Here is a 26,799-nt window from a genome sequence, read left to right on the forward strand (position 1 = left end):
GTGCGTGGACCATTTAATGTGCCGTGGCACCCTGGGGTGGCTTGAATGATAGGCGCCACGGGCAACATTGGCCTCTGTCCCTCTTTCCTTCCCTTCCTCCTCTAATGCCCTCTTGCATCTCTGCCTCCCCAAGGCTTGTACAGCTGTTTATTGAAGCAGACCTGACTGTAGGCTTTGCAGGCAAATAGTGCCTCTGGGAGGCACCTCTCTTTGGGGCAAGGGGGGGCAGCTCAGAGACCAGGAGCAGCAGCAGTAGCTGCCCAGAAGACTCCCAGGGAGAGGAGAGGAGGCTGAGGGAACACTCCATAAGGAAGGGTGTTGGAAAAAGGGTGAGAGGCTGCCAGCTCTGCAGGCAAGGGGTGACATAACAGGGGTGCTGCAGAAAGAATGTAGTTGGTTAAGGGAGCCGTGGACTCAAAACGGTCAAAAACCTCTGTAGTAGAGTATATGTCAACTTGACAGAGTAATGTATCCTTGGATGCATTCACACATTACGCCAAATCATAGATTAGTACCCCTTGCACAAGAAACAACACTAGCTTGGTTTGCGTGACACAGTAAGCCAAGCTTTAGTTTAGTATAAGAGCATGGGGACTCCTAGAGAGGAGCTCACAGACACTTTGCTCCACAGTCCTCTTTGCTGCTCTCTTGCACTAGGCCAAGGTTTAAGTTTAGCATGCACACCATCCAAACAGGGACTCACGATTAAGCTCTGTTCCCCAACCACAAACTGGTTAGCGTTAGCCATGGTTCAGGAAAACAAAATAGTTTCAAACAGTGGTTAATGATCCTGGCTTGTTTCCGTTTCCTAAACCATAAATTACCTTGGCCGTAGTTCTTGGCTTGAACATTATGGTCTGGTTTAAATGATCGTTCCTTGATTTTTAAAGCCAAGAACAAGTATTGAAGCAGACAGCCCATCCCCTTACTTTAGCACTTCATCTATGGTTTGCATTAAGCCAGAATTCCCTGTTACCTCAACCTGGGGAATTCTGACTTAGCATCAGTGAACAAACCAGGAATACAAAGCAGGATGGTGATGCAAGTCAGAAGCAAAGCACCAAAGAGGTGCAGAAGGGCCTTATCGTTTTAGCGGGGCTTGCCCTTGGCCCCCAATGCTCATTCCAGGCTTCACAAGCAAGAAGAGGCATCTGGGGGCGTGCATGAGCCCAAGGCTTGTGCTCGCAACACTAAACTGTGACTTAGTATTACGTATGAATAATCAGGCCAATACGTTTGCATGGTTTTAGACATCGAGACATTTCATTTTTGGCAACAGTGATGTATTCACATGAATTGGCACTAGCAATCTGATCTGTAAAAAGAGTGTATGGGAGGCAGGCACCGCCCACTCCTGTTTTTCACCTCCCTGCTGATGGTTGGTTCTCACTTTGACAGTGAGACAAGAACAGAGAAAAGAGCCTAGAGTGGTGGGTTGAGTTACGATGAAACAGGATGGGACGGCTCTTGCATGGTACTTTTTCTGTCCAAGACCCAACACTACCTGCTTGCTTCATATGTCACTTGAGCAGAGAAATGAAAGGCAATGGCCCCGTTGCATCTAATTTGGCCCTTTTGAATTAAGTCAATTGCAATTTGGAGAAAGACCTCTTAAAATGCTGCAAATTACCTGTTGTATATGTTGCTGTTTCACACAAAATGGCATTGGTTCTGCTATGAGTCATATGATTAAACTGAAGATAGTGAAATGGGGAAGGGGGGAGTTTGAAGGCATCTGATTTGAGAAAGGCACATTAAAAATAATGCTTGCTTAAGTGTCCAGAAACTTTTCCATACAAGATGGCATAGGTTTCAGTCTCATGAAGTGAGTGAATAGGCCTTTCAGCCAACAACAGTGTCTGTTTAGGAAATCCTTCCTAAAAATAATATGATACTTGAGGTTTGGTCTGTTAGGAACCTTAGGACACATTCCCACAACAATTACTGTTTGGCTTCACCATATACCTTATAATGGGTACAGGGGTAAGGCCTTCTGAAGTTTTGTGTTGAGGCCAATTTCTACAAAAAATGTCACAGGTCTCAACCATGTACAGGCAATAACCGATTTATGTGCATCCAATTTATGTGCATCCAATGACTGTGTATGCGCACATCATGGTCGACCTGGAAGTGGCCAGAAAAATAGGTGGGGCAGGCTTATGCACAGTCCACCATTGTACATGGTGACCCAGAACGCAACTCCCATGCAAACAGGGAGTTGCCTGTACATTAGGATGCAACTCAACATACTTGAGGAGTTCTTGGGGGTACCCTAAAGCCTAAATACTAATAACATATTTTATAGGATTCATGCTTCATGTGTTCATATACAAAAGCTGTCCGTTGCAATGCCTGAAACATACATACTTCATCTGCTATGCAAAACCACCGCAAGCTGTTGATCTATCAAATCTAACCTTTTTGTTACTTGCAAACATGAGATAGGGTTGGTGAGTTATAAAACCTGTTACAAAACTAAGCTGTCCAACAAAGAAAGAAGACTGAGCGATATTATGAATATCTTGATCCAGTCACTTAATCCATGTTAATTAATAAAAGTTTGGGGCGGGGGTGAGACGTCATGTGAGTCCTTGACCCAGGCTGTTCTGCAACATGCCTTTTGGAACAAGCTTTGGGTTTGTTAATTTTTTTCCAACAGACGCTCCATTTTGAGAAATACTTTGGCAGGAATGGGATGTCCACAGACTATGGGAGTTTCTGAACACATTCCACTTACTCCCAATCAGAACATTTGCGAGGCTGCCTCCCAATCTGAACATCTGGCAGGCAGCATGCATGGTAACATTTTAATGGAAGAGCCATGAGATTCGTTACAAGGAAAAAGGAGGGAAGCGGAGCCCTCACAGTTTGCTTTAACCACTGTTGCAAAATATAAATAATTCTCAGAGGGGTTTTTTTGTTCTTTATGTTTTGGCCCTTTTTGCTTTCTGTCATTGTAGAGTATATAAAGAGTTACTTCATTTCAAAAGATAAGATTTCTCGTGCTTTCAGAAAATGTGCTTTATCAGTTCATTTCTGGAGAATAAAAATCCTCCCCTGACCTCGCCTACATAACTTTTCAGGTCCTTGGGGAAACGGCTACAATTTTTTCCTGTGGCCTGATTTTTAGAGGGTCGTTTTTGACATTAAGGGTGGTGTCCAGGATTTAAGTCCCAAGCACTGCAACATTTCCTTGTGGGGGAGTCGCTCCACCCCTTTGGTCATTTGGGTTGTCCTTTTCTGAACCTTTTCCAACTCTACAATATCTCTTTTGAAGTGAGGAAACCAGAACTGTACAGAGTATTCCAAAAGTAGTCACACCATAGATTTGTATAATGGCATGATATCAGCAGTTTTCAATTACTTTCCTAATTATCCCTAACATGGAATTTGCCTTATTCAAAGCTGCAGCACATTGGGTTGACATTTTCATAGAGCTGTCCCCAATGACCCCAAGGTCTCATTCCTGGTCAGTTCAGACCCCCATGAGCATATATGTGAAATAAAAGATTGCCCCAATGTGCATCGCTTTAAACTTGCTTCCATTGAATTGTGCTGTTTTACCACCTACAGAAGACTGTTGTCTGAGACCTTTGAATTACTGTAGAATGGGAAATTCTACTAAAGGATGAAGTCTCATACCATATAATGGAAAGTGGGATGCTGAAAACAAATTTAGACGTGCATGGGCTTCTGACAAACTAAAGTATTTGAAATTTTAGGAATGCAAAGCACGGAGCAGTTTTGTTGTGATAGCCTGTGTAATTAACAGCAAAACTAACAGTTCACTGGCAGCTTAAAGACTACAAAACTATTGTGGCACGAGTGACTGTGTGAAGTTGAACTGGCTTTGTCAAATGTGCTTTTTTGTGTGTGTTTTCTGATCCATGAAAGGTTCTGCCAGGATTCTGTGTTAATTCCTTATTTAAACAACAGACTAGCACAATTTACAACTCTGGGGAAAAACTACAGGAGAAAGCAGGGATTTCTTCATTTTTATGAATTTTCTATGCAATTAAGTTTGGCCAATAATTTCACTGTTTATCTGGCAGCAGGTGTGTGTGTGTGTGTTTGATTTTGGATCATTGGCTACTAGATTTTCCTTGCTGTCAACCAAGAGTCGCTTTACTTCTAAGCATCTTTTACCAGCTGTGCAAAAGCTGGGGCTGTTCCTGGATAAAGAGAACCTGACCACAGCAGTTCAAGCATTGGTGACTTAAAGATTTGATCAATGCAATGCACCCTATGTGGGGCTCCCCTTGCTTCAGAGATCTGCACTCATTGCAAATCTGTTCCTGGGCCAAGTTCAGCTATTGGTATATAATTCCCCTAACAGCTTGGGACCAACTGACTGGCAGGATTGCCTGACATCATACGTGCCCACTTAATGGTTTTGATGTGTGGACCCAGCACTGTTACAAATGCCACATAATACTTGTTCCGCACTTAATAATAAATTATTATTATTATTATTATTAGAAATCATTCTTTTAGTGTAGTAGCACCTATATTCTCTGCTCCCTGGCTATTGACATCAGGGAGATAGCTTCGCTGCATTCTTTTTGGCATGTTCTTTAAATGTTTTTCTTGTTTTCAACTGTTTGCTATTTGCAACGCTAATGTTTCTAGTAAACTGCTTAGAGAGGTTTGCAACTTTTTTTTTTAACAACCATGTTTATCTTTTTGGGGGGGGGGGATTAAACCAACCTGTTTCACTGCAGGGATGCTGCTATTCATCTGTGTTCTGCTGGTATCTTGCATTTCTTCCTGCTTGTAAAATCTCTCTAGAAGCATCCTTCGGCTCTTGATTACAGTATGCATGCTGTCAGACACACCTTGCGACTGGATTGTTAAGTTATCAGAAACACTTTTCTTAAACTGAATGGGTGAGGAGTCTATAAAAGGGAAAAAAGCAATTAGTGACAATTTGAATTGAAGAGATTAACTCATTTGAATCTAGCATGCGTCAATAGGCAAGTCATGAGGACCAATGGAATGATGTATTTGTTAAACTTGCTAAACTAATGGAATGATGTATTTGTTAACTTGCTACAGTAACATTTATCTATCACAATTGTATCCTGCCATTCCTCAAAGGAGCTCATAGAGGTAGGTTCATTGGATACTTTTCTCAGTGAGATCTTCAATGAAAGGTTGCCATGTGGACTGCTCATGTACAAAGTGCCTGCCAGCCATAGCCCTTCCACGCCCCTTCTCCCTAGTTATCTGTTTCTTCCCCCCACTGGCCAGAAATCTGTGGCCATGAACATGCTCAGTTCTCCTTGGGTTATGTTGGGGTTATGTTTTTTCTTTTTTAAAAATAAAATATATTTTGTACTTCTGCAAACTTTGGGATTTTATGTTGGTATGCCGTTGTCTTTTTGAGCTTGCTTGTTAAGTTAGTTGCATCATTGATGTAAATCACTGCTGCTTATATAGCTTCATGGCTGCGTTTGCATGTACAGTGGTACCTCGGGTTACATACGCTTCAGGTTACAGACTCCACTAACCCAGAAATATTACCTCGGGTTAAGAACTTTGCTTCAGGATGAGAACAGAAATTGTGCGGCAGCGGCACAGCGGCAACAGGAGGCCCTATTAGCTAAAGTGGTGCTTCAGGTTGAGAACAGTTTCAGGTTAAGAACGGACCTCCGGAACGAATTAAGTACTTAACCCGATGTACCACTGTAATGCTAAATCATGGTTTCTCGTGCTATGTGCATGAGTGCCAATGAGTCCAAGCAAAGTACTGGGCTCACACCCAATGCATTTCCTCCCAATGCAGCAAAGAGGTAGATTTCTGCTGACTTTATTTGAAGACTCATGTCTTAACATTATGGACCCGGCTGTGTAAGGTGGGAAAGAGGGAGTGTGCAAGCCTGGCACTTTCTTGGGCATGAACCAGAGTATACAGTGGCTCTAGACAGCATATGAAGATAAGTGTTTACATTTGCTGTGGAAGGCAGAGGAGCATGTGCACCATCTTTTGTATTCTGCTTGAATGATGTGGGCTGGTTTGGATAGGGTTGCATGTGAATACAATTCAGCCTCATGAATCCATAGCTATGTTTGTCACGTAGCTTACCTGCACACACAATAGCATCCATTGCAACCTGTACACACAAAAGGCAGATTTCTTTATCCATCCTTGTGTCCTATCCAGATGTTTGTTCTCTTCAGGTTTAGTGTGCGCAAAGCACTTGACACAGATGAAAATGAACGCATTAGAGATTTATTCTCTTGTGGATTTGTGCCATCAATCTACCCTTCAAAATAGTGTAACAATGCAAATAAATTCTTACCATCTTGAGAGGCTTTTCTTTTGACGCTCAGTGGGGCTGTGTCTGTGGTAACTTCTGCAGCTGTCTCTTTAAAAAGACAAGAAGTGTTCTGTGACAAAATGTTAAGAAAGATGGGTCCTAATAATAAATACACAGCTGAAGTGTTAGCTCGAAGAAGACAACTTGAAGCCCTAAGGAAGAAGCAGACTGGGACATCAGTTTTTATTAGTATAATGGCAAAATGAATACCATTCTTATTTATATGTAATACTGTTGGCCCAAGTTCAAAATGTAGCCAGACAGATTCTCAGTGTAAAGTGAGGTGGGTCTCTCTTCCCACAAGTTTTTTCTTAATATGCCAGTGAACTTGAGGGAGGGCCTGAATCTTTTCCATCTATGCAGAAAACCTGGAGTAGGGAAGGTGGATCTCTCACTTTGTGCTCCAGTCTGCTAATGCTGGACCACAACCACATGCCTAAACTCCAGCTTCACTTGTTTGTAGCTTTATTCTTACAAAGAATGGGCTGGTTCAGACAAACACAATACCCCTAGATAATGTAATCACAGCGAACCCAGGCACTGGAGTTAGTGCTAATCAGACTTCCAGCTTAACCCAAGATTTGAGTAAAGTGGTGAGCAAGATTAATTCAGCTTATCTGGTAGCTACAGGCAATAAGTAATTCCATTCCGTGAGTGGGTTGATTGAGAAAGAACAGATATCAGCATTTCTCTTTCCCAATTCCATTTGGTTTCCTTGCTGGGGGTGGAGAAAGGGAAGCCTGTCTCTCTGATCTACTCTTCCTCTGCCAGCTGCTTAGTAAAATGATTAATGGTCTGTTTGTAGGCTGTATATCCATGCTCTGATTTTTCTGTAAGGATATGACTTATTGGTCATTGAACTACAACTTACTGTCACCTTCCTGTAATATTAACTTCTATGAGGCATATAATATTTCAAACGAACTTTTACACATTGCTCCTTTAGTTAGTTATGTCCTCGGTGTCTTCACCTAAAATTAGTTTTATCAGTTCTGCAGATATGCATACCTGAGGGCTGGCTTCTCAAAATGCTGTCGATTTCATCGTAAAACCTCATCCTCTTTCTTGCATTGCCAACCTGGTCGTTTTCTTTTTGCAACGCACGATACTCATATTTTAAGTTTTTGTATTTTGTGCGGCACTGCTTCCAGTCTCTGTCTATTCCAACCTTCATTAGCCTTCTGGAAATCTCCTCAAATATTTCTTTATTCCTTGTTGCTCCTTCAAGCATTTGCTGTATCTCCTCATCGGACCAAATATTTATCAGAGCTTTGACTTCATTGTCACACCAGTGCTTTCCTGCTCCTGTGTCATTAATCGTAATAACTCTAAAGTGATTCTGTGCTTCGTTTAAGGACATTTGATGGTCTGAAAGTTCAAAATAAAATAAATAACCAATAATAGATTAATATTCGGAAACTAAAACAACCACAACTTCATTTTTCCTTTTTAAAGCAGAGGTAAAGTACCTGTGGTCCTTCAGATATTGGACTACAGCTCCCATTATCCCTAACCATTGGGGCTGATGGGAGTTGGAGTCCAACTGCATTTAGAGAGCCACAGGTTCTCTACCCTTGTTTTAAAGCAGTGTTTCCCAAACTTGGGTCTCCAGCTATTTTTGAACTACAATTCCCATCACCCCTGACCACTTGTCTTGCTGTCTTGGGATGATGGGAGTTGGAGTCCAAAAACAGCTGGAGACCCACATTTGGGAAACACTTTAAAGGTAACAGGAAATGTTCTGAATTAGATCCACCGTGTATCAATGCGGGAAAGATCCAAATGGGAAGAGTAAACTTGCTTTCTGAGTGTGCTGTAGAATATTGTATCTTGTTTGGCATACTGTATTACTTTGGTACAGAAATCTTTCTGTATTGAACATGGTGCTTCTGACTTTGGCTATCCATATGCGAGAGGGGCATAGAAGGCTGGAGTGCATTTTGGTGGTGAACCAATTGTCCAACCATAGCATATGGCCAGGTTTTCAGAATCCGAGCATCCGCCTTAACATGGTTCCTAAGAGTTGGTTCACAAAGGAGAAACTGGGAAGAATTAAGAGGATGTGCAGCCACAGCTATAAGTACTTCTCTTGCTCATGGACATACTCTACTTTGCAGGGGTGGGGAACCCCAAAAGAATCAAAGCTTGTATCCAAGGCTGCCAGTACAACCCTAGCCATGTTTACTCAATAGTAAATATCACTTTGTTCAGTGGGGTTTACTCTCTACATGTGTGTTAAGTATTGTAACTTTCCAGTTATTCAGAAGCAATTAAACTTTGTCAAGTTGAGCGAGACTTAAGTCTCAGGGAAGTGTGTCTAGAACTGTGGTCTTCGTGTCTCAGAAAGCTCCTTCAGACATGTAATATAACGTAACGGGGGGACGGAATTAAATGTGACTTTATAGATATTCCCTAATCATGATAATGACTAGAGTTGAGTGTGTTACAGGGCAGCAACAGGATTATAAACTGCCCAGGAATCTAGAATCCTATTTGAAAAAAATTCAGGTTCTGCATTGGGAAACATGCATGTTAACACTGTATGTTGCAACAATTTTGTTTGTTACAAATGTACAATACTGAGAGCTAGGAATGTGTAGAGGCATAAGACCAGGGACCAGAATCCATGAAGGAGGGACTTGACAGCCTCCTCCTCCCGCTACCCCTCAACCGAAAGCAAAGGACCAATCACTTACCAGACCCTGTTATCTGTTTACACATTGAAAACCCAGATGCGTCCTCTGAGGTTGTACTGATAGAGTCATCATCTATTTTTAAAAAGACAATTTAAAAAAAAATGAAGCATAGCTTCTGTTATTGGGCCTTTCTTATCACTCTACATCTAGAATTGCAGTTAAAACAGCAATAATCGAAATAAAATCTGAAGCCGTGTTTCCCACACTTCTACATTAATATTCTTGAGCAGGATGAGCTGTTTCAGAAAAAGACAGGAATGGTAAGCATGCCTCCTTTCGATTCTCTCCATAACTTTCCCTACCTCCTTTTCAAAATGTTGACCTGAACATGCAAAGTGTGTAGGTACTATCGTATGTAGGCACAATCTGTTATTTCAAAAATAATTTCTCCACCTTGCAGCCTTTGGCAAATAGCATCATAAGCTAGACAGAGGGCTGCCAAGTGGCCCAGCTGTAGGCCTGGCATCCTACAAAAGGCTGCATTGCAAAAAGCCAGTGAGGTTCCTACAACTGGGCAGAGCCGCAAATAATGTCCACAACAGTTGTGTGTGAGTGGAGCTATAGCCTGGACTGTCATGGTCAGGCTTAATCTGTAGCTCCATGGCAGCCTTCACTCTTCCTTTGCATCCCTTTCACTTGTAGTATTAAAAAATTATAACTCATTAATAATAATAATACCCTGCTTATCTGGCTTTGTTGTCTTGTAACAAAATTTCATATTTCATCTGGTAAACAACTGCTTTCTTAAAAATCACAAAGTATTACCATTAGTAATCTGGTCTGAATCTAACCTAAGAGTTTTGTGCAGCCCAATCCAATCTATGCATGCTTACTGGGAAACAACTCCTACTGGAGTCAACTGGATTTGCTCTCCGTTCAGTGTACAGAGATCTGCAGCCTTAAACAGATACCTTGTCTTACCCTTTTAGAGGGTCATTATTTTCCAAATTCGCCTACATTGCTGATCTGATTATAACAAGCTCTGTTATTATGCTCTTGGTATGATACAGTGTACGCTTGATTTCAGTATAGATGTCCAAAAGGGTTTCTGGCACATGATGTATGGTTTGTCCCTTAGGAGGAGAAATCTGTCTTTCAAGTTGAGCTTCTCAAGTGTAGGATACTTCAGAGCACCAGAGTCCAATTAGTCGCTTTGGCTAAAACATTCAAAAAGCCTCTGAATGGTGTCTTGATGACTTTTTGTTTGAAGCTGCTACTGCTCAGAGTAGCTGAATATAAAAAACAACAACACACCAGTATTTGGGGGAAGGCTAGAAAACCCACTTTTCATTCAACTCACATCCTGAGTTCACATTAATCTGTCTGAATAGAAACATCTTATTTTCGCCTACTCTCAAGTACACAGGAACTGTGGAAACAACCGGGGGGTTCCTTTCATTAGCAGAATGACACTGTTAATGTATAAAGTAAATGAAAATATTGTTTCCCTGTTAAAACTATCCCAAACAAAACGATATTGGCTGTGAGTCCTGGAAGACCTGCTCCCTGCCTTGCAGGCCTTATCCCCACCTGGCCTGGGAGGGCAGGGCAGGGCAGGGCCTTGACTGACTCCAGTCACAAAAGCTGAGGCTGCTCAATGGACTTGGGTTGGGGTAATATATTTTTTTTTGGGGGGGGGGTTGTTTAGAGTGTGTGTGTTGCTGTTTTTAATATTAATATGTTTTCCCTTCCGCTACTTGCCAGAATTTCAAATGCAAACGTTGCAATTTGGAACAAGACATGTAAATTGTGCAACATTTACATAAGCCTTTTAGATTGCATAACCAAATTCAGATGCTTTTGGCATATGATATATGCAGCTTCAGTTATACTGCTTCATAACTTCTGAAATCAGGACAGAGGAAGGCATGCACAGAAATAGTCACAAGTTAGACGTTACAGGGAGAAGCAAAGTTACAGGGAACCAGGCAGAAGGCCTTCTCGGTAGTGGTGCCAGCTCTGTGGAATGCCCTCCCATCAGATGTCAAAGAAATAAACAACTATATGACGTTTAGATGACATCTGAAGGCAGCCCTGTTTAGGGAAGTTTTTAATGACTGATGTTTTAATGTATTTTAAACCACCTGTTGGAAGCCCCCCAGAGTGACTGGGGAAACCCAGCCAGATGGGCGGGGTAGAAATAATAATAATAATAATAATAATAATAATAATAATAAATTTATTATAATAAAATTTATTATTATTATTATTATTATTATTATTATTATTATTTAAGGATTTGTTCATATAATCACCCAGGCATGGACAGTACTTTCAATTTTGTTCTAGATTGCACCATGTGTATGTTTGGTGGACATGAATGTAACTTTACATTCCATAAACCTTCCTAAAGTGGCTTGGGAAGTGTTTAAAACAACAGTTTGTACTTGTGACAGACAGCTTGTTCACTACTCGTTGGGTGTAATCTGGGCCTGTATAAATCAAGTCTCATGGCCACTCAGCACAGAAGCATTCAGGAACCAGGGATCCATCTATCTGGGAACCTCATATCTCTGCTACCTCATTTCCCACTTCATTTTGGTACATGGGTAGAACAGGCCTCTGTTGTAATGTGGGAAGGTGCTTGAGGCTCTTGCCTGGGTGGAGAGATGTGTGAGTTCCAAATATCTTGGTGCTCTCACAGATTTTGCTCCAGGCTCTCTTCATACGGCACAGTAGAAGTGGCACTTATTTTCCCACACTTGCAGTTCCCAGGCCTTGCTGCACTGTGTGCCTTCCTACCACATTCTCCAAGTCAAGACCATTAGAGATCATGTTGGCAAATATATGGTCCTGACCACCCCTTTTCTGAAAATAATTGTAGTTTGTGGGCCATTTATAGGGGAGAACTGCAAAGAGGAACAGCTTCAAATATCTCCCACCCTAGGGAAGGCTTTCTCCATGAAATGCTTTTGGTTTCAGGACCAAGCTGGTGGGAGGTATGACAGACTGCACCAGGGGAAGGCATTTGCAGAAAAGAATTGGTGAAGCCTGCTGACTCTCCTTTGCAAATCCTTCAGCCCAGCCTACATGTTTGCACTATGAATGAAATACAGGTCTGGGCCCCATGTTTGCTTTGTAAGATTTTGTTTAGCCTTCAGTTTTAGAGCCCAGAACAGGCTGGGGGGGGATGCTTGGCTTGTTCTGAAGTACTCAGTATTTACCCTTTTTTTGAACTACTACTTATGCTTTCTTTTGGCAAAGGAATTTGTGTGCTGCTGATTTCATGCAGCTAATTTCCTCAAATGGAGTGTACATGTCCAAAACAGAGCAGGCATTCTGCAGAAAGGGAATCAGTTCACATGATACTTTATCATTTGCATTCTCTTTACTACTGTGTGGAATATTTCATTGCACTCATGTGATGTGATTCCGTCTTTCAACTTGCACAGATGTTGTGTTCCCTTTATGGAAGCAAGGCTGCATTGAGTCCAATGTTTCCTTCACTGAGCAATTTTAATGTGGTATTTCACCATAGCATTTATGTGATCTGTACACATTGCTTATTGGTTGTCCCTAAAAACACCAAATTTGTCTTTACAGTCCTTTCACCCTACATCAGTTCCTGGATTTAAGGGGTCGAGAGACAATAAATATAGATAGCAGAGTGCTGAATTGTAGATCCCTAATCCAGCATGCATTTCTGTGCATGTTTGTGTGGAAGTAAAGTTGATGGCATGTACAGGTGTCCTCCCATTCATGTGCAATTGACTCGTTTGTGACTGCATATACCTGCGGCGCCAATAAATAAATAAATACCAGGAAATGGGAGAGAGTTGGAGAGTCCTTGTGGCTCACTAAGAGACCCTCTCCAGAGCCCAAAGAGGATTTCAGTGAAGGTAGAGGAATCCCCAAAGAGCCCTGAGAGCTGCTGAGCCTCTCTACCTAGCAGTTGAAGCTCAGGGTAGCACAACCATCACTGCTCATGTGACCTCCAACCTCCAGCTGGTCCCAGAGCTTCAACTCTGGTTCTCCACTTAACGGTTTTAGTCTGTGTGCGTGGAGGCCCAGCACATAACTATACAGTGGTACCTCGGGTTACAAACTTAATTCATTCCAGAGGTCCATTCTTAACCCGAAACCATTCTTAACCTGAGGCGTGTTTTCACTAATGGGGCCTCCCGCTGTCCGCCATGGCGTGATTTCCGTTCTCATCCTGGGGCAAAGTTTGCAACCCGAGGTACTACTTCTGGGTTAGTGGAGTTTGTAACCCGAAGCGTTTGTAACCCAAGGTACCTCTGACTCCTTTAGTAAGTGTGCTTGGGGTTGAAGATTAAGGTGTCTTGCATGACCATATTTAAGGTCTCTCAGTCTTGATTTCCCATGGAAGTTCACTTCAGGAATTCCCTGAGGTCATGAACAAAATTGTCACAGAGAACTAAGTCTTGGAAATAGTCTTGATCATAGGTGTGAAGTCTGCGAACGCCCATTCTTTGTTCCTTTAGCCCAGGAGTGGCTCACCATTTTTGTCCCAAGGGCCGCATTTGCTCTTGACCAGTGCTCCCAGAGTCACATGGCTGAAGTGGGTATGGCCCACTGTAAACCAGGGTTACTGGGTCACACATAATGCTAAGCCAAGATTTTTTGAAACTGAAAGAAAACTCAGCAGAAATCCTCCTCCTGACGATTTGGAACGAGGATAAGGAAGGAAGATTTGCTGAGGTTCATTCACATACCGCTGAACCACAGTTTAGTGTTGCATGAGAAGCACACTGAGTTATACTTATAAAAAAGCTAAATGGTTAAAGCTGACTATCTTTTAAAAGCAAAACCTCTGTACTGAAATGAGGATGGAAGTGTTTACAAATTCACGTGGCAAATGGTTGACTTACCTACATCAATCGGCTCTTGCTTTATGTGTGTGAGCTCTGTACCTTCGGGAGTACTGTGGATGGAATCGTCGTCTTCCGGGATTTCTGTGCAAATTCAAAGTAAACAATGTATTTACTAATTATTATTGGGTCCAAGATAGCATATGAGATTTCTAGGTACTTTTGTATAGCTCATTAGACATAACCTTTCCACGTGGGATTAATGCCTGCATGTGATGGGGTCCCAATATGGCCTAAGTGCGCATTTACCCTCTCAGCATCAGCATGCAGTCAGTGTGCCAGACTGGAGACCAGAAGACCTAGGGTTGTCTCCAATGTAGCCTGGCCAGTTCTCACTCATGGCTCCCCTGCAGGTAGTGGACTGCACACAGGTATGAGATATGTACACAGAGTTTCCAGTTTCCTTAATAGTTTGGTGTCAAGGTGGGAGGGGAGGGGAGAATTTGGCTTTGTGATGATGACATATCGGGATCTAGCAAAGAAGTGTTAGAAACGCAGATACATAAGCTAATTGCCTAATGGCACATTAAACTTGGGTGACGGTTGTCACAACAGAATGTCTAGGTGCCATCCCCCCCCCGTTATGTTTATTGTTGCTGTCGTTATTTGTTTACTTTCTATGCTACTTTAAAAAACAACGTCAAAGCGGTTTACAACACATTAAAACATCAAATAAAACAATCTGGAATAAAACAAATTCAAGCTTCAAGGAGAATATTTCAGATCCTTCTCTAAGTGACATTTTGCTTCCCCTATACTTATGTACCTGCTTAATTTATATAGCTTCCCCATAGCAGAAGTATTCTAGGAAGCCAGGGTGGTGTAGTGGTTAAAGTGTTGGACTAGGATATGGGAGAACAGGGTTCAAATTCCCACTCAGTCATGAAACTCACTGCGTGACCTTGGGCCAGTCACAACATCTTAATTTACCTCATAGGGTCGTTGTAGGGATTAACTGAGGAGGGGGACGAACCATATACCCCTTGGAGAAAAAGGTGGGATATAAATGCCATAAATAAGCTCTTCTGCTTCCCTGCTTAAGGAAGTTGGAGGAGCCAGCCTGGTGGAGATGTCTGTCACCAACCTGGTATCCAGAGATCTCCGCAACTGAACCTGCACCAGTCACAAAATGCACCTGGCTAATTTCTAACACTGTCGCACAAAGTGAAGGTGTTGTGCATAAAGAGGCCTGGTTTGCATGTCATGCTGAGCCAAACCATGATTTGACTCATGGCCATGTAGCAGCAGGAGGACCAGGTGAGGAATGCCGTAGCCTCATGCTCACAGCTTTGTGCTAAGCAAACCTGATCATCGAAATGGTTGTGTCCCCAGAATTACATTAATTTAGTAAATGGACCAGTGTGTTATTATGCCTTCTCTTTCATTTCTGGGGGGAAACTGTCCACCAAATGGATTGTGAAAATCATTTTATTGACTGCCAGAGGTGTCAACTTGAATAAAAGGGGGCAGGTAAGCCCCGTCCCACAAAAAAATTGATCACCTGACACAGGACATACACATCATTTGAATGGCAGTGCCCATAAACTTCAGGGGGGTAGCCCCCCAAGTATTTTATTGGGGGGAACCGAAGACCCCTTGGCCCCTAGGAGTTGGCTCCTATGTTGGCTGAAACAGGTTGGAGTCACCATCAGAAAAAACACAGAATTCTTCCAATATTGTAGAGCTATACTCCTGCATCTTTTGATAGCACTGATGACACTGAGAATTCTCTAATAAGATAATTAATTGAAGGAAGACATTTTGGCAGCGCAATCGCAGTTATTCCAAATTGTTTGCCTCTTTCTCTATGCTGTGGCCGTTTCATCACGGTGAAGTGGGTGGAATGCTGACCTTTAATGTAATTGGTTTCTGGCTGTTTGATGATGCTCCCCTTGTGATAGATAGGATGCGACGGATCATTTTGTCAGTTACATCAGCAGAGGCTGACCCAGCAAAGAGGTAAATGTCCAAGGCTGTGCAGAGGGGTCAGTGACTGCGTTATCTAACTCCAAGCCATGGTCTCGGGCTGTTAGATAATGCTGTCAAACATTGAGCAAGAAAAGATCACTGGCAGCCATAGCGTTTCACTAAAGGAAATTACTCAAATCCTTTTCTAAATAAGACCTTTGATAAATAATTGCTGAATTTGGTATGTGTTTAAAAGGCATTGCTTAAATTGGTTTCTTACCTACTCACTGACAACATGGGATTTCTGAAATTGTAGCCAAGTTTTGCTGTCATCAGTTAAAGTTCCTTCACACAGAGCAAACAGGCAAGCCCATAGTTTTTTCTCTTGCATTAGAAGAGTGGGCCAATTATATAGATTTATAGGTTGTTATGGTAAAGTAATTTGGCACCCTCTGCTGGTGCCAGCATGAGGCTGTTTAAGTAAACTATGTGTAGAAACTATGCTTTTTTTTTGCTTTTTTTTGGGAGAAGTATCTCAGAAACCTGCTGTGTTTGTAGGAAAATTTGAAATGCAACCAGGTTTTGAGGGACAGGAGACATATTGTACACTCCAATATAGATAGTCAAGGGCCTTCTGTAGCCTCTTAACTCGTATTTGGTGTTGGTCAGGCACTGACTGGCAATTATTGGTCAAATACGAACTAAAGAGATAGACTTCATAACCATAATAAACAGTAGCATTCTACTGAGTGCTCATTGCCAGCTAGGATGCATGATCTTAAGAGTAGTAAATAAAATTTAGGGTTGATATGCCTATTGCATGCATTCTGATTGGATTCTCTCTCCCCATCTGGTTTCTCTCTTCCCACCCCAGGTGGCTTCAAAGTTTTACATCTCTACCCTGGGCAGAATTACAAACAGTGTGGGGAAGGGGGAGTGAGAGTGGGGATGCAAACTCAAATTGGACATGATACATAAGGCAACTTGTGACTGTCTAAAAGGTATTGTTTGGAACCGTAGGAGAACATCTAATGATTTATGCCACGTTCAAAGGTAATGAAAAGCCTGACTTACCGTGATTTACTGTGACTGAGCAGTGTGAGATGCAGCCAGCCTAGTTGCTCTCACTTTGCCCTTCCCTTGACATGAGTGGGAGATGCAAGGAAGCCACATTTAAAGCATGTCTTGTTTTGACATCTGAGCTGGTGATCCTGGTGTTCCAAACAAGCCAGGATCGTAAGCCATCCTGAAACCTTGATTTAAGCCTAGTGAGCCAAGCCAGGGATCCAGGTTCAGAGAGCCTAACAAGCCATGTGTAATTTCAGCTTCATGGTTTGTTCACACAGGGGATGAGCAAAGTGTTAAGCGATCAGGCTGCATGCATGAGCATGATGCTCATTAACAATAAACCAAGATAAGCCAACAAACCTGGCTTATTGTTACAGGCAACATTTACATGCAAAAGATTGCCCTTTAGGTTTTTCATCACTTGACCTCCATGAAGTCTTTGTTTCTGCTATGGACAAAGTATCCCCATCAGGATAGCTAAGAATGAGACTCTTATCCTCAAGGTTGTGGGTTCAAGCCCCATGTTGGGCAAAAAGATTCCTGCATTGCAGAGGGGTTGGACTAGATGCCTCTAGTGGTCCCTTCCGGCCCTACAATTCTATGACTCTATCGGATGGGATTTGTACAGGTCTCCTCCTTGCCCACCTTTATTGTTGGCCATTGAATAAGCTTGGGCTTGGCTCACAGTTTTAAATTGTCACCTAACATACATCCTCACATTTAACCTTCTGTTGTTGTTGTTTAGTAGATTGTAACTGAATGCTGCTCACCTAAGTCAGTAACTTCTTCTTTTATGTCTTCCTTCACATGTGTGGTAATGGGCTCTTCCAAATCTCCATTTAGATAATTAGTTCTGTCTACTGTGCTGGGGAGCACTAGACGCACAAAAAGAGATAGTTATGCAAATGCTGACATCCTACTGCAGTTATCTTTTACTTGTATTTTAATCGAGGGATTCACAAACAGTATCTCTGTGTTTACCTGGGTCTTTCACTTTCCTTGTGTCTGTGAGCTGCAGATCTCCTGACATACTACTAACAGAATCTTCCGCACCTGTGTCTCCATGTAATTCTGAGTGAAATGTTACAGGTTATGACATTAGGTTGTGAAATTATTATAAGGAGTCTTACTGCAATTATTCTAAGGAAACAGCTTTTTAAATAAAATAAAAAATAGTAAGATGCTTAGGCATTTTCTAGATGGCCTCCAGAAAATCAAAAGTGAGTTATCCAGTTTTATGTAGCACCAACCATGTGGCTTAATTCTGCAAAGTAACTTAAACAAAACCAGGACTCTTGTCCGTAAGGTCCTTGCAACCTACATTTAAATGAATTAGATACACCGGAGTGAGGAAAAGAATGAAAGAAGCAAAGATAACAAGGGATGGGACTTTCTATTAGACAAACCTCTCTTGTTCCCCTTCTAGTCCCTGCTAGCTTAATACTACGTAAAGTATAACTATTTATCTCTACTTTGGCCTCCAAGCCATTCTGATAAATAAGGTTTTGTCTCTCAGTTGAATCATATGCTCTTGCAAATGTATTACATGGAGTTCAGGAAGCACAGAACTGTAGCTAACTATTTATACTATAAATACTTGTGTTTTTCATTGCCTTATCAGTACATTGTAAATGTGTTTCCAGCAAATGACCTCTGGCATCTCCATTTTTAAAAAGGGAATTAAAGATATTTAAATATTCCCAGGTGCTTCACACACACAAACATCCTCCACACACAGAGTTTTTGTCAGTTTCAGACAGAAAAACCAACTGGCTGGCTGCATTCATGTCAGTGAGCCACAAGTTACTCAGGACTGGGTGGCGAGGAAATGGGGGTACAATGTAGTTTGGTAGCAGTGGCCCAAGGCTCCACCCCCACCCCAACAATACTTGTGTTTCCATACAATCCACTAGAGACCATTTTAAGAGTACAAATTCTACCTTATCGGCATATCATTGCGCTTTCTGACATTTGGAGTTATCATAAACAGTAGTTTTGTATTTCTATTCAGATCTTGTAATGGAATATCCTCTTTAGGGCATTAGGCAAACCTCATCACAGTTCACAGTCCTCCTTATTTTTTGTACTTACGGTTTTGTTTTGTTATCTTCTTTGACCTTTTAATTATTAGTTTTAATTTATTTGTACTTTGTACTTTGAATTAAACACACTTTTATATATAAACTTTCATATGTATATATATTTACTAGTGCAAAACTGATAAAACTAATTTTGATGGCTTAGAACTCTTACCTCTGAAATTCTTTTCTGTTTTAGTTTCTACCCATTCTATAGGCTTCTCGCTGTCATCATTATCCGATCTGCTTGTTTTATCTGCATTGCTGTGGCCCAGAATAGCATCCAGCTCTCTGAAAAACTTCATACTTTTGCTTGTGTTGCCTGAATATTGGGCATTTTTTACACTCTTATATTCATGCTTTAGATTTTTATATTTTGTCCTGCACTGCTTCCAGTCCCTGTCAATTCCAAATTTTTGGAGTCTAGCAGCAACATGTTCAAATATTCTTTTGTTTCTCACCGTTCCCTCGAGTTGTTGCTGGATGCTTTTATCTGACCAGACACGTATTAGAGCTCTAACTTCATTAATAGTCCAGTGTTTTCCTCCTTCATTTGCTACAGATGGAATGTATGGCAGACTTCTGGTCGCATCTAGTATTGGGGTTGGGTTACCTGCATCAGGCAGAATAGGGGAGAGACTCAGATATGTGTTACCTGCATTGAGTGGGATGGGGTCAGGATAAGGTAAAATAAAGGGTGGGAGGAGAGAGAGAGAAAAAAAATGGTTTTGGTGAACTTTTTAATTCCTGTGCACATTTAGGCTTCAGTCTTATACTGTACCCACTTACCTGGGAGTAAGGCTCAGTGAGTTTTACTTCTGGGCACTGTTATAAAAATAAATTCAAGGTAGAAAACAAATTGGTTTAGCATATAACAGGGTTTCCCAAACTTGGCTGTCCAGCTGTTGTTGGACTACAGCTCCCATCATCCCTAGCTAGCAGGACCAGTTGTTAGGTATGATGGGAATTGTAGTCCAAAAACAGAAGGCCAGCAAAGTTTGGAAAACTCTGACATATAAGTTCTCTGATTTAACAAAAGCCAACATTACATACATTATCAGAGCAAAGCTGTACTGACTGCAGAAACAGAATCTGAGATAATGGCGCAGACCCTCCAAGCGCCCATATTTTCTAGGGACGTCCCTGGTTTAGAGAAGCCGTCCCAGTTTCTGATTTGATCCCGGAATGTCCCGTATTTCCTTAGGATGTCCCTACTTTCACTGGAGAAATGTTGGCGGGTTATTGAGTTACCCAACCCCCGAGCCATCTGAATGTAATCCTGTATAGGGAAGTTTTATTATGTTTTTATATATGTTGGAAGCTGCCCCGAGTGGTGGGGCAACCCAATAAGATGTGTGGGATATAAATAGTAAAATTATCAATATGGGATGGGACGTGCCTATTTTCAACAGGGAAATGTTGGAGGGTATGATGGCACCAGATTATCAGTGGTACTCTCATTCTTCTGTGGGGGTCATGGTTTTAGAATATAATATATATATAATATAAAGTGTGAAAGATCAGTGCAGTTTAGAAATCAGTGGTAACAATCACTACCATTTTGAAAGATTCAGAGCACTACCCTAATTCAAAATGATGTCCAATTGTATCCAAACATAGGTGGAGACCTGCTCCTTCACTTCAGGAACCATCATTCAAAATTCGGTTAAGATATCTTATGAGATGTCCAAATTCATAGCGCGCAAACAACTTTCCAAAACATTTTAAGTGGAACTTAGTGCAATGCTAAGGCAATCATTCTGGCAGCACAAGGGTATGCTGTGGAAAGTTCTCCTCCGAAATCCATTCTAGGGGTTCCTTCAACCCTATGGAACAGATTTGAGGAGTGGGTGTGTGGCATATGTGGGGAGGGGAGGGGAGAAGTCTCACTGCACAAGCAGAAATTATTGTGCTGACAAGGACTTGTTGGTGGAATACCACCCACAGTACATAAGAAATAAATTTACTCCTTCTATTGTTTGATATGCACCTGAAAGCACCATTCATAGTCTGATTCCTATTTCAGAGTTTGTTCCAAAAACACACTAGACTGACTTCTTCTGCTTCAACAGAAGCCTTCTACCAGGTGGCTCTTGAAGAGCCCTGGAAAAGTCAGAAAACCTTTGCAGCAGCACTCTTAAGAGGTTTTTTCCTGAAACAATGAAAAATAGACACACACACACACACTCCTTATGCTTGCGCACACAGAAGCACTTGCACACTCACACATAGTCCTCTCTGGATCTCAGCTGATGAAACAGAAGAGTTTGACAATTTTATTTCATAGCCTTATATCAGTGCCCATGAACTGCACGTTGAGTTGAGTTTCTACTTCCTCTGCCTTCAAACTATGTTCTTGTTTCCAATCAAGAACCGAATTGTTGCATAAAATAAATAATTTTGTTTTCTTGTGTTTTATGTAGATGTTAAAGCAAACACCACAGAAACTGTGCAATAAGAAACCATCCCTGAATGCCCTAACCTTTCCAACTTATTTCTTTTGTCCCTCTGACACAATAATATTCCATTCTTAATGAGTATGAGAAACAGAGAATTTGCTGTCTCTCGTTTGCCATCCTTTGTTACCTAGTTGAATGGGCCTGCAGTGGGACATAAAAAGTAGTGGATTTGCAGGAGGATCTTCCTCCTCTTCCAGTGTAACTGCAACTTCACCTGGGATGGGGGGGGGAGAGAAAAAAGAATTGTTATACATAGGAAAGGCAACAAACATATTATCATATGAATTATGACTTGCTATAGATATTTCTAATGCAAACTTCCTATTGACGCTACAACATAGATTCACAGTCATCAGATATCCTCAGCCAGGCTAGTACCTTGAATATATTAATTTCAAATAATATTTACAGCAAAACTTACCCTAACATAACACAGCATTTTAAAATGTAAAACTGAAAGAAGAAGAGGCAGAAATAAAGAGTCATTAGATATAGATAGATAGATAGATAGATAGATAAATGATAGATAGATAGATAGATACAGTGGTGCCTCGCAAGACGAAATTAATTCGTTATGCGAGTTTTTTCGTCTTGCAAATTTTTCATCTTGTGAAGCACGGTTTCCCATAGGAATGCATTGAAAATCCAAAAGGAAACAAACTTGCAAGACGTTTTTGTCTTGCGAAGCAAGCCCATAGGGAAATTCGTCTTGCGAAGCAACTCAAAAAACGAAAAACTCTTTCGTCTTGCGAGTTTTTCGTCTTGCGAGGCATTCGTCTTGCGAGGTACCACTGTAGTAGATGGTGTGGTTATAATCCAAAGAATCTTGAGCAGAACTCTACTCCTGAGATGGGGCCTTTCCACCCTTTTCTGTCTTCCAAAACCCACCCCAGGGAATAAGGAGACCCCCTCGGATTTGTGGAAGATGTGACTCATCCACTTATCCAAGTGTTAGATCCAAGCCAGTATTTTCTACATAGCAATTTAATGATGTAGGCCAGGAAAGGACAAGATCACACAATCTTCATCTAATGAAAGGCTATTTAGCATCTGTGCATTTTTATTTTTATTTTTTGCAGTACAATACCAGTGGGGGCTTACTAGTTGGGAAGTGATTACAGTGGTACCTCGGGTTACATATGCTTCAGGTTACATACGCTTCAGGTTACAGACTCCGCTAACCCAGAAATAGTACCTCGGGTTAAGAACTTTGCTTCAGGATGAGAACAGAAATCGTGCTCTGGCGGTGCAGTGGTAGCGGGAGGCCCCATTAGCTAAAGTGGTGCTTCAGGTTAAGAACAGTTTCAGGTTAAGAACGGACCTCCAGAACGAATTAAGTTCTTAACCCGAGGTACCACTGTATAGGATTGAATCTGGAGTGGTGGTGCTGTTAGTAGTAGCAGCAGCAACAGTAGCAGTGGTTGTTGTTGCTATTGTATAGTTATTTATACTCTGCCTTTTTCCCTGACCCAGACTCAAGACGGCTTACAGATAAAATAAGAACATTATATATATATATATATATATATATATATATATATATATATGTTTGTTAATATCCATGCAGTTACGGGACATCGATTTCTGTGGTAAGACAAACACATGTAAGCAAAGCAAGTTGTATCACGTTTTAAAAGGAAATAAAAACTACAGCACAATTCATTGTTAGCCTAGACTGATACTCTTACTTCCCACGTACTGGTACTTCAGTAATGAAAAAGCTAGAAGAAAGATCCAGTCTTCTATTTTCCCCACAATATTTATGCATTACAATAAATTTATTAAATGTGAAAGTAATAATTTAATTATTCAAATATGTTCTAATCCATGTAGCATTAAACTATGGCTCAGTGTTGTGTGTGAATGCAGCCCTGTGTTTATTTCGCTGCTCACTTCCTACATGCAACATGTAGGAAATTACAATGTATGAAGAGACTAAAATAGAAAGCAAGCTGATGGCTGGTTTTCAAAGATAACTGGCCATGTTCATCTAAATTGTTGTGGTAGCAGAAGCCAACACGACAGGAATTTCCCCTTGTTTCCCCTCCCCACTTGCACCCCGTGCTGTATGAGAAATCTTTGCGTTGACAGAATCTATGTGGAGTGCAACAACTCGCTGCCTGTTGACCAGACTGTGGGACTTAAAATGGGGGAGGCAACAAGGTGATTAATTGATTTTATAACAGTCACCATATCTCAGAGTAACCTCCCTGACAAGACTGTTGTGCCAATAAAATGCAAGTTGCCCATAGCTTCTTAGAGGGTCAGTGGGAAAATATTATTATTATTATTATTATTATTATTATTATTATTATTATTGGATAAAAAAGGGATATCAATAAGTTGGTGAGCGTTTAATTCCTGTTTATTTTCCATTAAATCTCTGTGAATATGATATATAGTCATAATCCTTTTAGAGTGCGGGGAGGCCAGTGTTTTCTTCATTGTCATCACAAAATAATGTTTCGTACAGTGATTAAAATGTTCCTGTGAAAGCAGAACAGGAAGATGTTGGGGCTGTATTTCAAGCTAGAAAAAAACCCCCGATAAGAGTTAGCTAGGACAGATGCTCATTGTCCATATTTATTGTTGTTGTTTATGTATTTTCAGTGGATGTTGGCTCTCTTTGGGGTGGGCAATTCTTGCGTCACACATGCCCCCCTTGCAAAATTTAAGATTATTTAAAATTTGTTTTTTAAAGTCATTGTAGTGAGTTTGTCCTTTTTGCATTTAATATAAATATGTGTTGCAAAGCATTTGGGGGGGCGTTTCTGGCCTTACTGCTATCAGTGATTGGACTTAAAAAGATAAGATAGTGCTTTAAAATACCGCTGCTCAGACATCAGAATTCCAGGAGACTGAAATCACCCTGTAAGCCTAAAACTGGCTATCTGTCTCTTTTTCTGTCTAAACTGCAGTCTTCTCACACAGACACCTGAATTATCTGATTATTAGTTGGGAGGGAGGTCTGCCCCCCCATCTTTTCCTATTCCAAACGTTCAAGGAGCAATTGTCTAACTATTTAGTTTCCACGGCAACGTATCTCTTGTTATTTACATAACAAAGGATGTGCCTGGCCAGACCTGGCCAGCAGGTTTGACCAACTTTAAGCATTAAACAGGAGAGGCCCATTAACCCTCTCCTGTAGAACCGCCAGTCTCTCAACTACATAAAAATTTCCTTTTTTATATATAATAAACATACTTGCAACGTTTGGCCTTTCCAATTTTAATTCTCTGATTTCAAGGGAAAAGCAAAATATATCACATATCATCATACAGGCCTCTGGAAAACATATAATATTAAGCTGCCTTGCAATGCATATTACTTACTGCTATTATTTAAAGCGTTTTAAGCCGCTTTTTAGAGCTACAAGCTCCGAAAGGGACATACAGAGGAGCGACAGACATGGCACAGATATTCACAGCTGAACAAGTTAATAGGAGGAGCTGTTCTGAAGACTACAGCTATTTTTATTATCACTGTGAAAAAGAAAGAGACTCTCTCTCTCTCTTTACTGTATATATATTTATCCAAAGGAATATTCATTAACTGCTACTTCAAAAAGGGACATCATCTTTCCATCACTACAAATATGTGTCTTTTGACCTTGGCCCTTTTGTTTTCATTCCACCTGAGCATAAATGCATCTCTGCGGCATTTTAAATTCTATTACAATAGCACAGCTCGTTCCACAATTATCATTTCCCTTTGGTATGAGCTAGATAGCTGCAAAAAATGTATATATTATTATATGAACAGTGACAGATAAATCCCAATTAAAAAGCAATAGAAGTTTGGAAGCCCCTGCTCTGAGGTTTTTGCTTTCCTTTACAGCAAAGGCCTCATGAATCTAGCTAGCTCCAGCAGCTGGTTTAACTACCATCAGGCTTATGTATTTATAGAAAAGCTGGTGAGCAGAACCGCCCTCCCCGCCCCCCTTTCACACATCCATACACACAGATAAGGAGAGAGTGCATTAAGTCAGTTTGTTCTTCCAACTGTGCCATCTGTGGTGCAAAGTGGGGATTGAACCCTAGCAGCCTCTTAATTTATTTCAGGTAAAGATAATACAGAAACGATTTTCATATATATATTTTTTACCTTCATTGTTCTCCCTGGTGGCATTTATGATGTCATTTGCTGAACACCTGCCGTTTTCGTCCTCTGTTAACTGTGTGACAGGTTCATGTTGCAATATGGCATCCAATTCGTGGAAAAACTTCATGGTCTTTGTAGCATCTCCTGAGTTGTGGGCATATTTAACTGTCCTATATTCATATTTCAGGTTTTTATACTTTGCACGACATTGTTTCCAGTCTCTGCAGATCCCCAGCTCCTGTAGCCTTTTAGCAATGTAAATAAATATTCCTTTATTCCTTAGTGTTCCATGGAGTTGCTTTCTGATGTTTTTTTCTGACCAGACGCTTAACAAGGCTTTAACCTCCTCCTCAGTCCAGTGCCTTCCTGCTCCACTCTCCATGTTGAAAGTGACCTGGAAATGATTCACTATTTCTAGCCAAGATTTTGTTTCCTAGGAAACCAGACGGCTGGTTGTCAGTAAGCTCCACAGAGATGAAAGGATCTAGTTTTACTGGCTCAAGCTGCCTGAGGGGAGTAACTTGAGAAACTGCCAAATAAGCAGGTTCCGTATTAGAGGCAGGAAAATAAAGCAGCTCAGGCACAAATGATTACAAAGTATGTTAATAATTGGCACTCAGAATAAGCTGTTTTCTGCTTGACAAAATGCATTCTTTAACCCTTGTTGTGCACAGTGCTTTAAAATGAAAATTGAGACTCTAAATATATGCTGCAGACTGAATTGCAATAGCTTTGGACCCTTGTGCTGTAATACTTACTAGCAAGTAAGTGCCTTTGATTTCAAAGTACGTTCAAGTATATTAGGATCGCTGCCATAAGCCTATGATTCACAATTTGGCATGTTTATACGTACAGTGGATTGATCTAGTCTAACGGCAAATTTAGCAGTTTAAGTAAATTCTGTATCCACATGTTTAGGCATTTTGTGATTTGTAGCAAACAGAATGGTTGTAGTTTATATTTTGAAGATTTAAAGGTACAGTGGTATCTCGGGTTACAGACACTTCAGGCTACAGACTCTGCTAACCCAGAAATAGTATCTTGGGTTAATAACTTTGCTTCAGGATGAGAACAGAAATTGTGCTCCGGTGGCGCGGCAGCAGCAGGAGGCCCCATTAGCTAAAGTGGTGCTTCAGGTTAAGAACAGTTTCAGGTTAAGAACGGATCTCCAGAACAAATTAAGTACTTAACCCGAGGTAACACTGTAATGCTAATAATTTCATGTGGGTGACATTTATTTGAGTTTACCAACAATGCACAAAAATGAGCAACCAAAAAAATAAGACCAAATTAGTCTTGGAGAACCTATATTAGTCTTTATTGTCCAGAAAAGTAGA

At 41.0% G+C, this 26,799-nt stretch overlaps 2 protein-coding genes across 3 annotated transcripts in view; one reads left to right on the forward strand and one right to left on the reverse strand.

Moving 5' to 3' along the window:
* The window catches only part of PPAT (phosphoribosyl pyrophosphate amidotransferase), a 46,426-nt gene that overhangs the window by 2,130 nt on the left and 17,497 nt on the right, over nucleotides 1-26,799 (forward strand). The window lies entirely within an intron of this gene.
* Nucleotides 4,459-26,465, reverse strand: LOC308484801 (uncharacterized protein). 2 transcript variants are annotated; one of them, XM_081019993.1, is made up of 10 exons: nucleotides 25,466-26,465; nucleotides 21,489-21,575; nucleotides 19,078-19,515; nucleotides 17,806-17,895; nucleotides 17,595-17,699; nucleotides 13,849-13,932; nucleotides 9,017-9,088; nucleotides 7,329-7,688; nucleotides 6,303-6,368; nucleotides 4,459-4,895 (listed from the first exon to the last, which is right to left on the reverse strand). In XM_081019993.1, exons 1-10 carry the CDS (start codon nucleotides 25,842-25,844, stop codon nucleotides 4,663-4,665), a joined length of 1,914 nt encoding a protein of 637 aa, XP_080876119.1. In that variant the 5' UTR covers nucleotides 25,845-26,465; the 3' UTR covers nucleotides 4,459-4,662. The 2 variants fall into 2 exon arrangements, with proteins under 2 accessions (XP_080876119.1, XP_080876118.1); XM_081019992.1 differs by having other exon boundaries at nucleotides 4,462-4,895; nucleotides 19,078-19,557; nucleotides 25,466-26,462.

Source organism: Podarcis pityusensis, assembly GCF_964106645.2.
Source record: "Podarcis pityusensis genome assembly, chromosome: 9".
Taxonomy (NCBI): Eukaryota; Metazoa; Chordata; class Lepidosauria; order Squamata; family Lacertidae; genus Podarcis; species Podarcis pityusensis.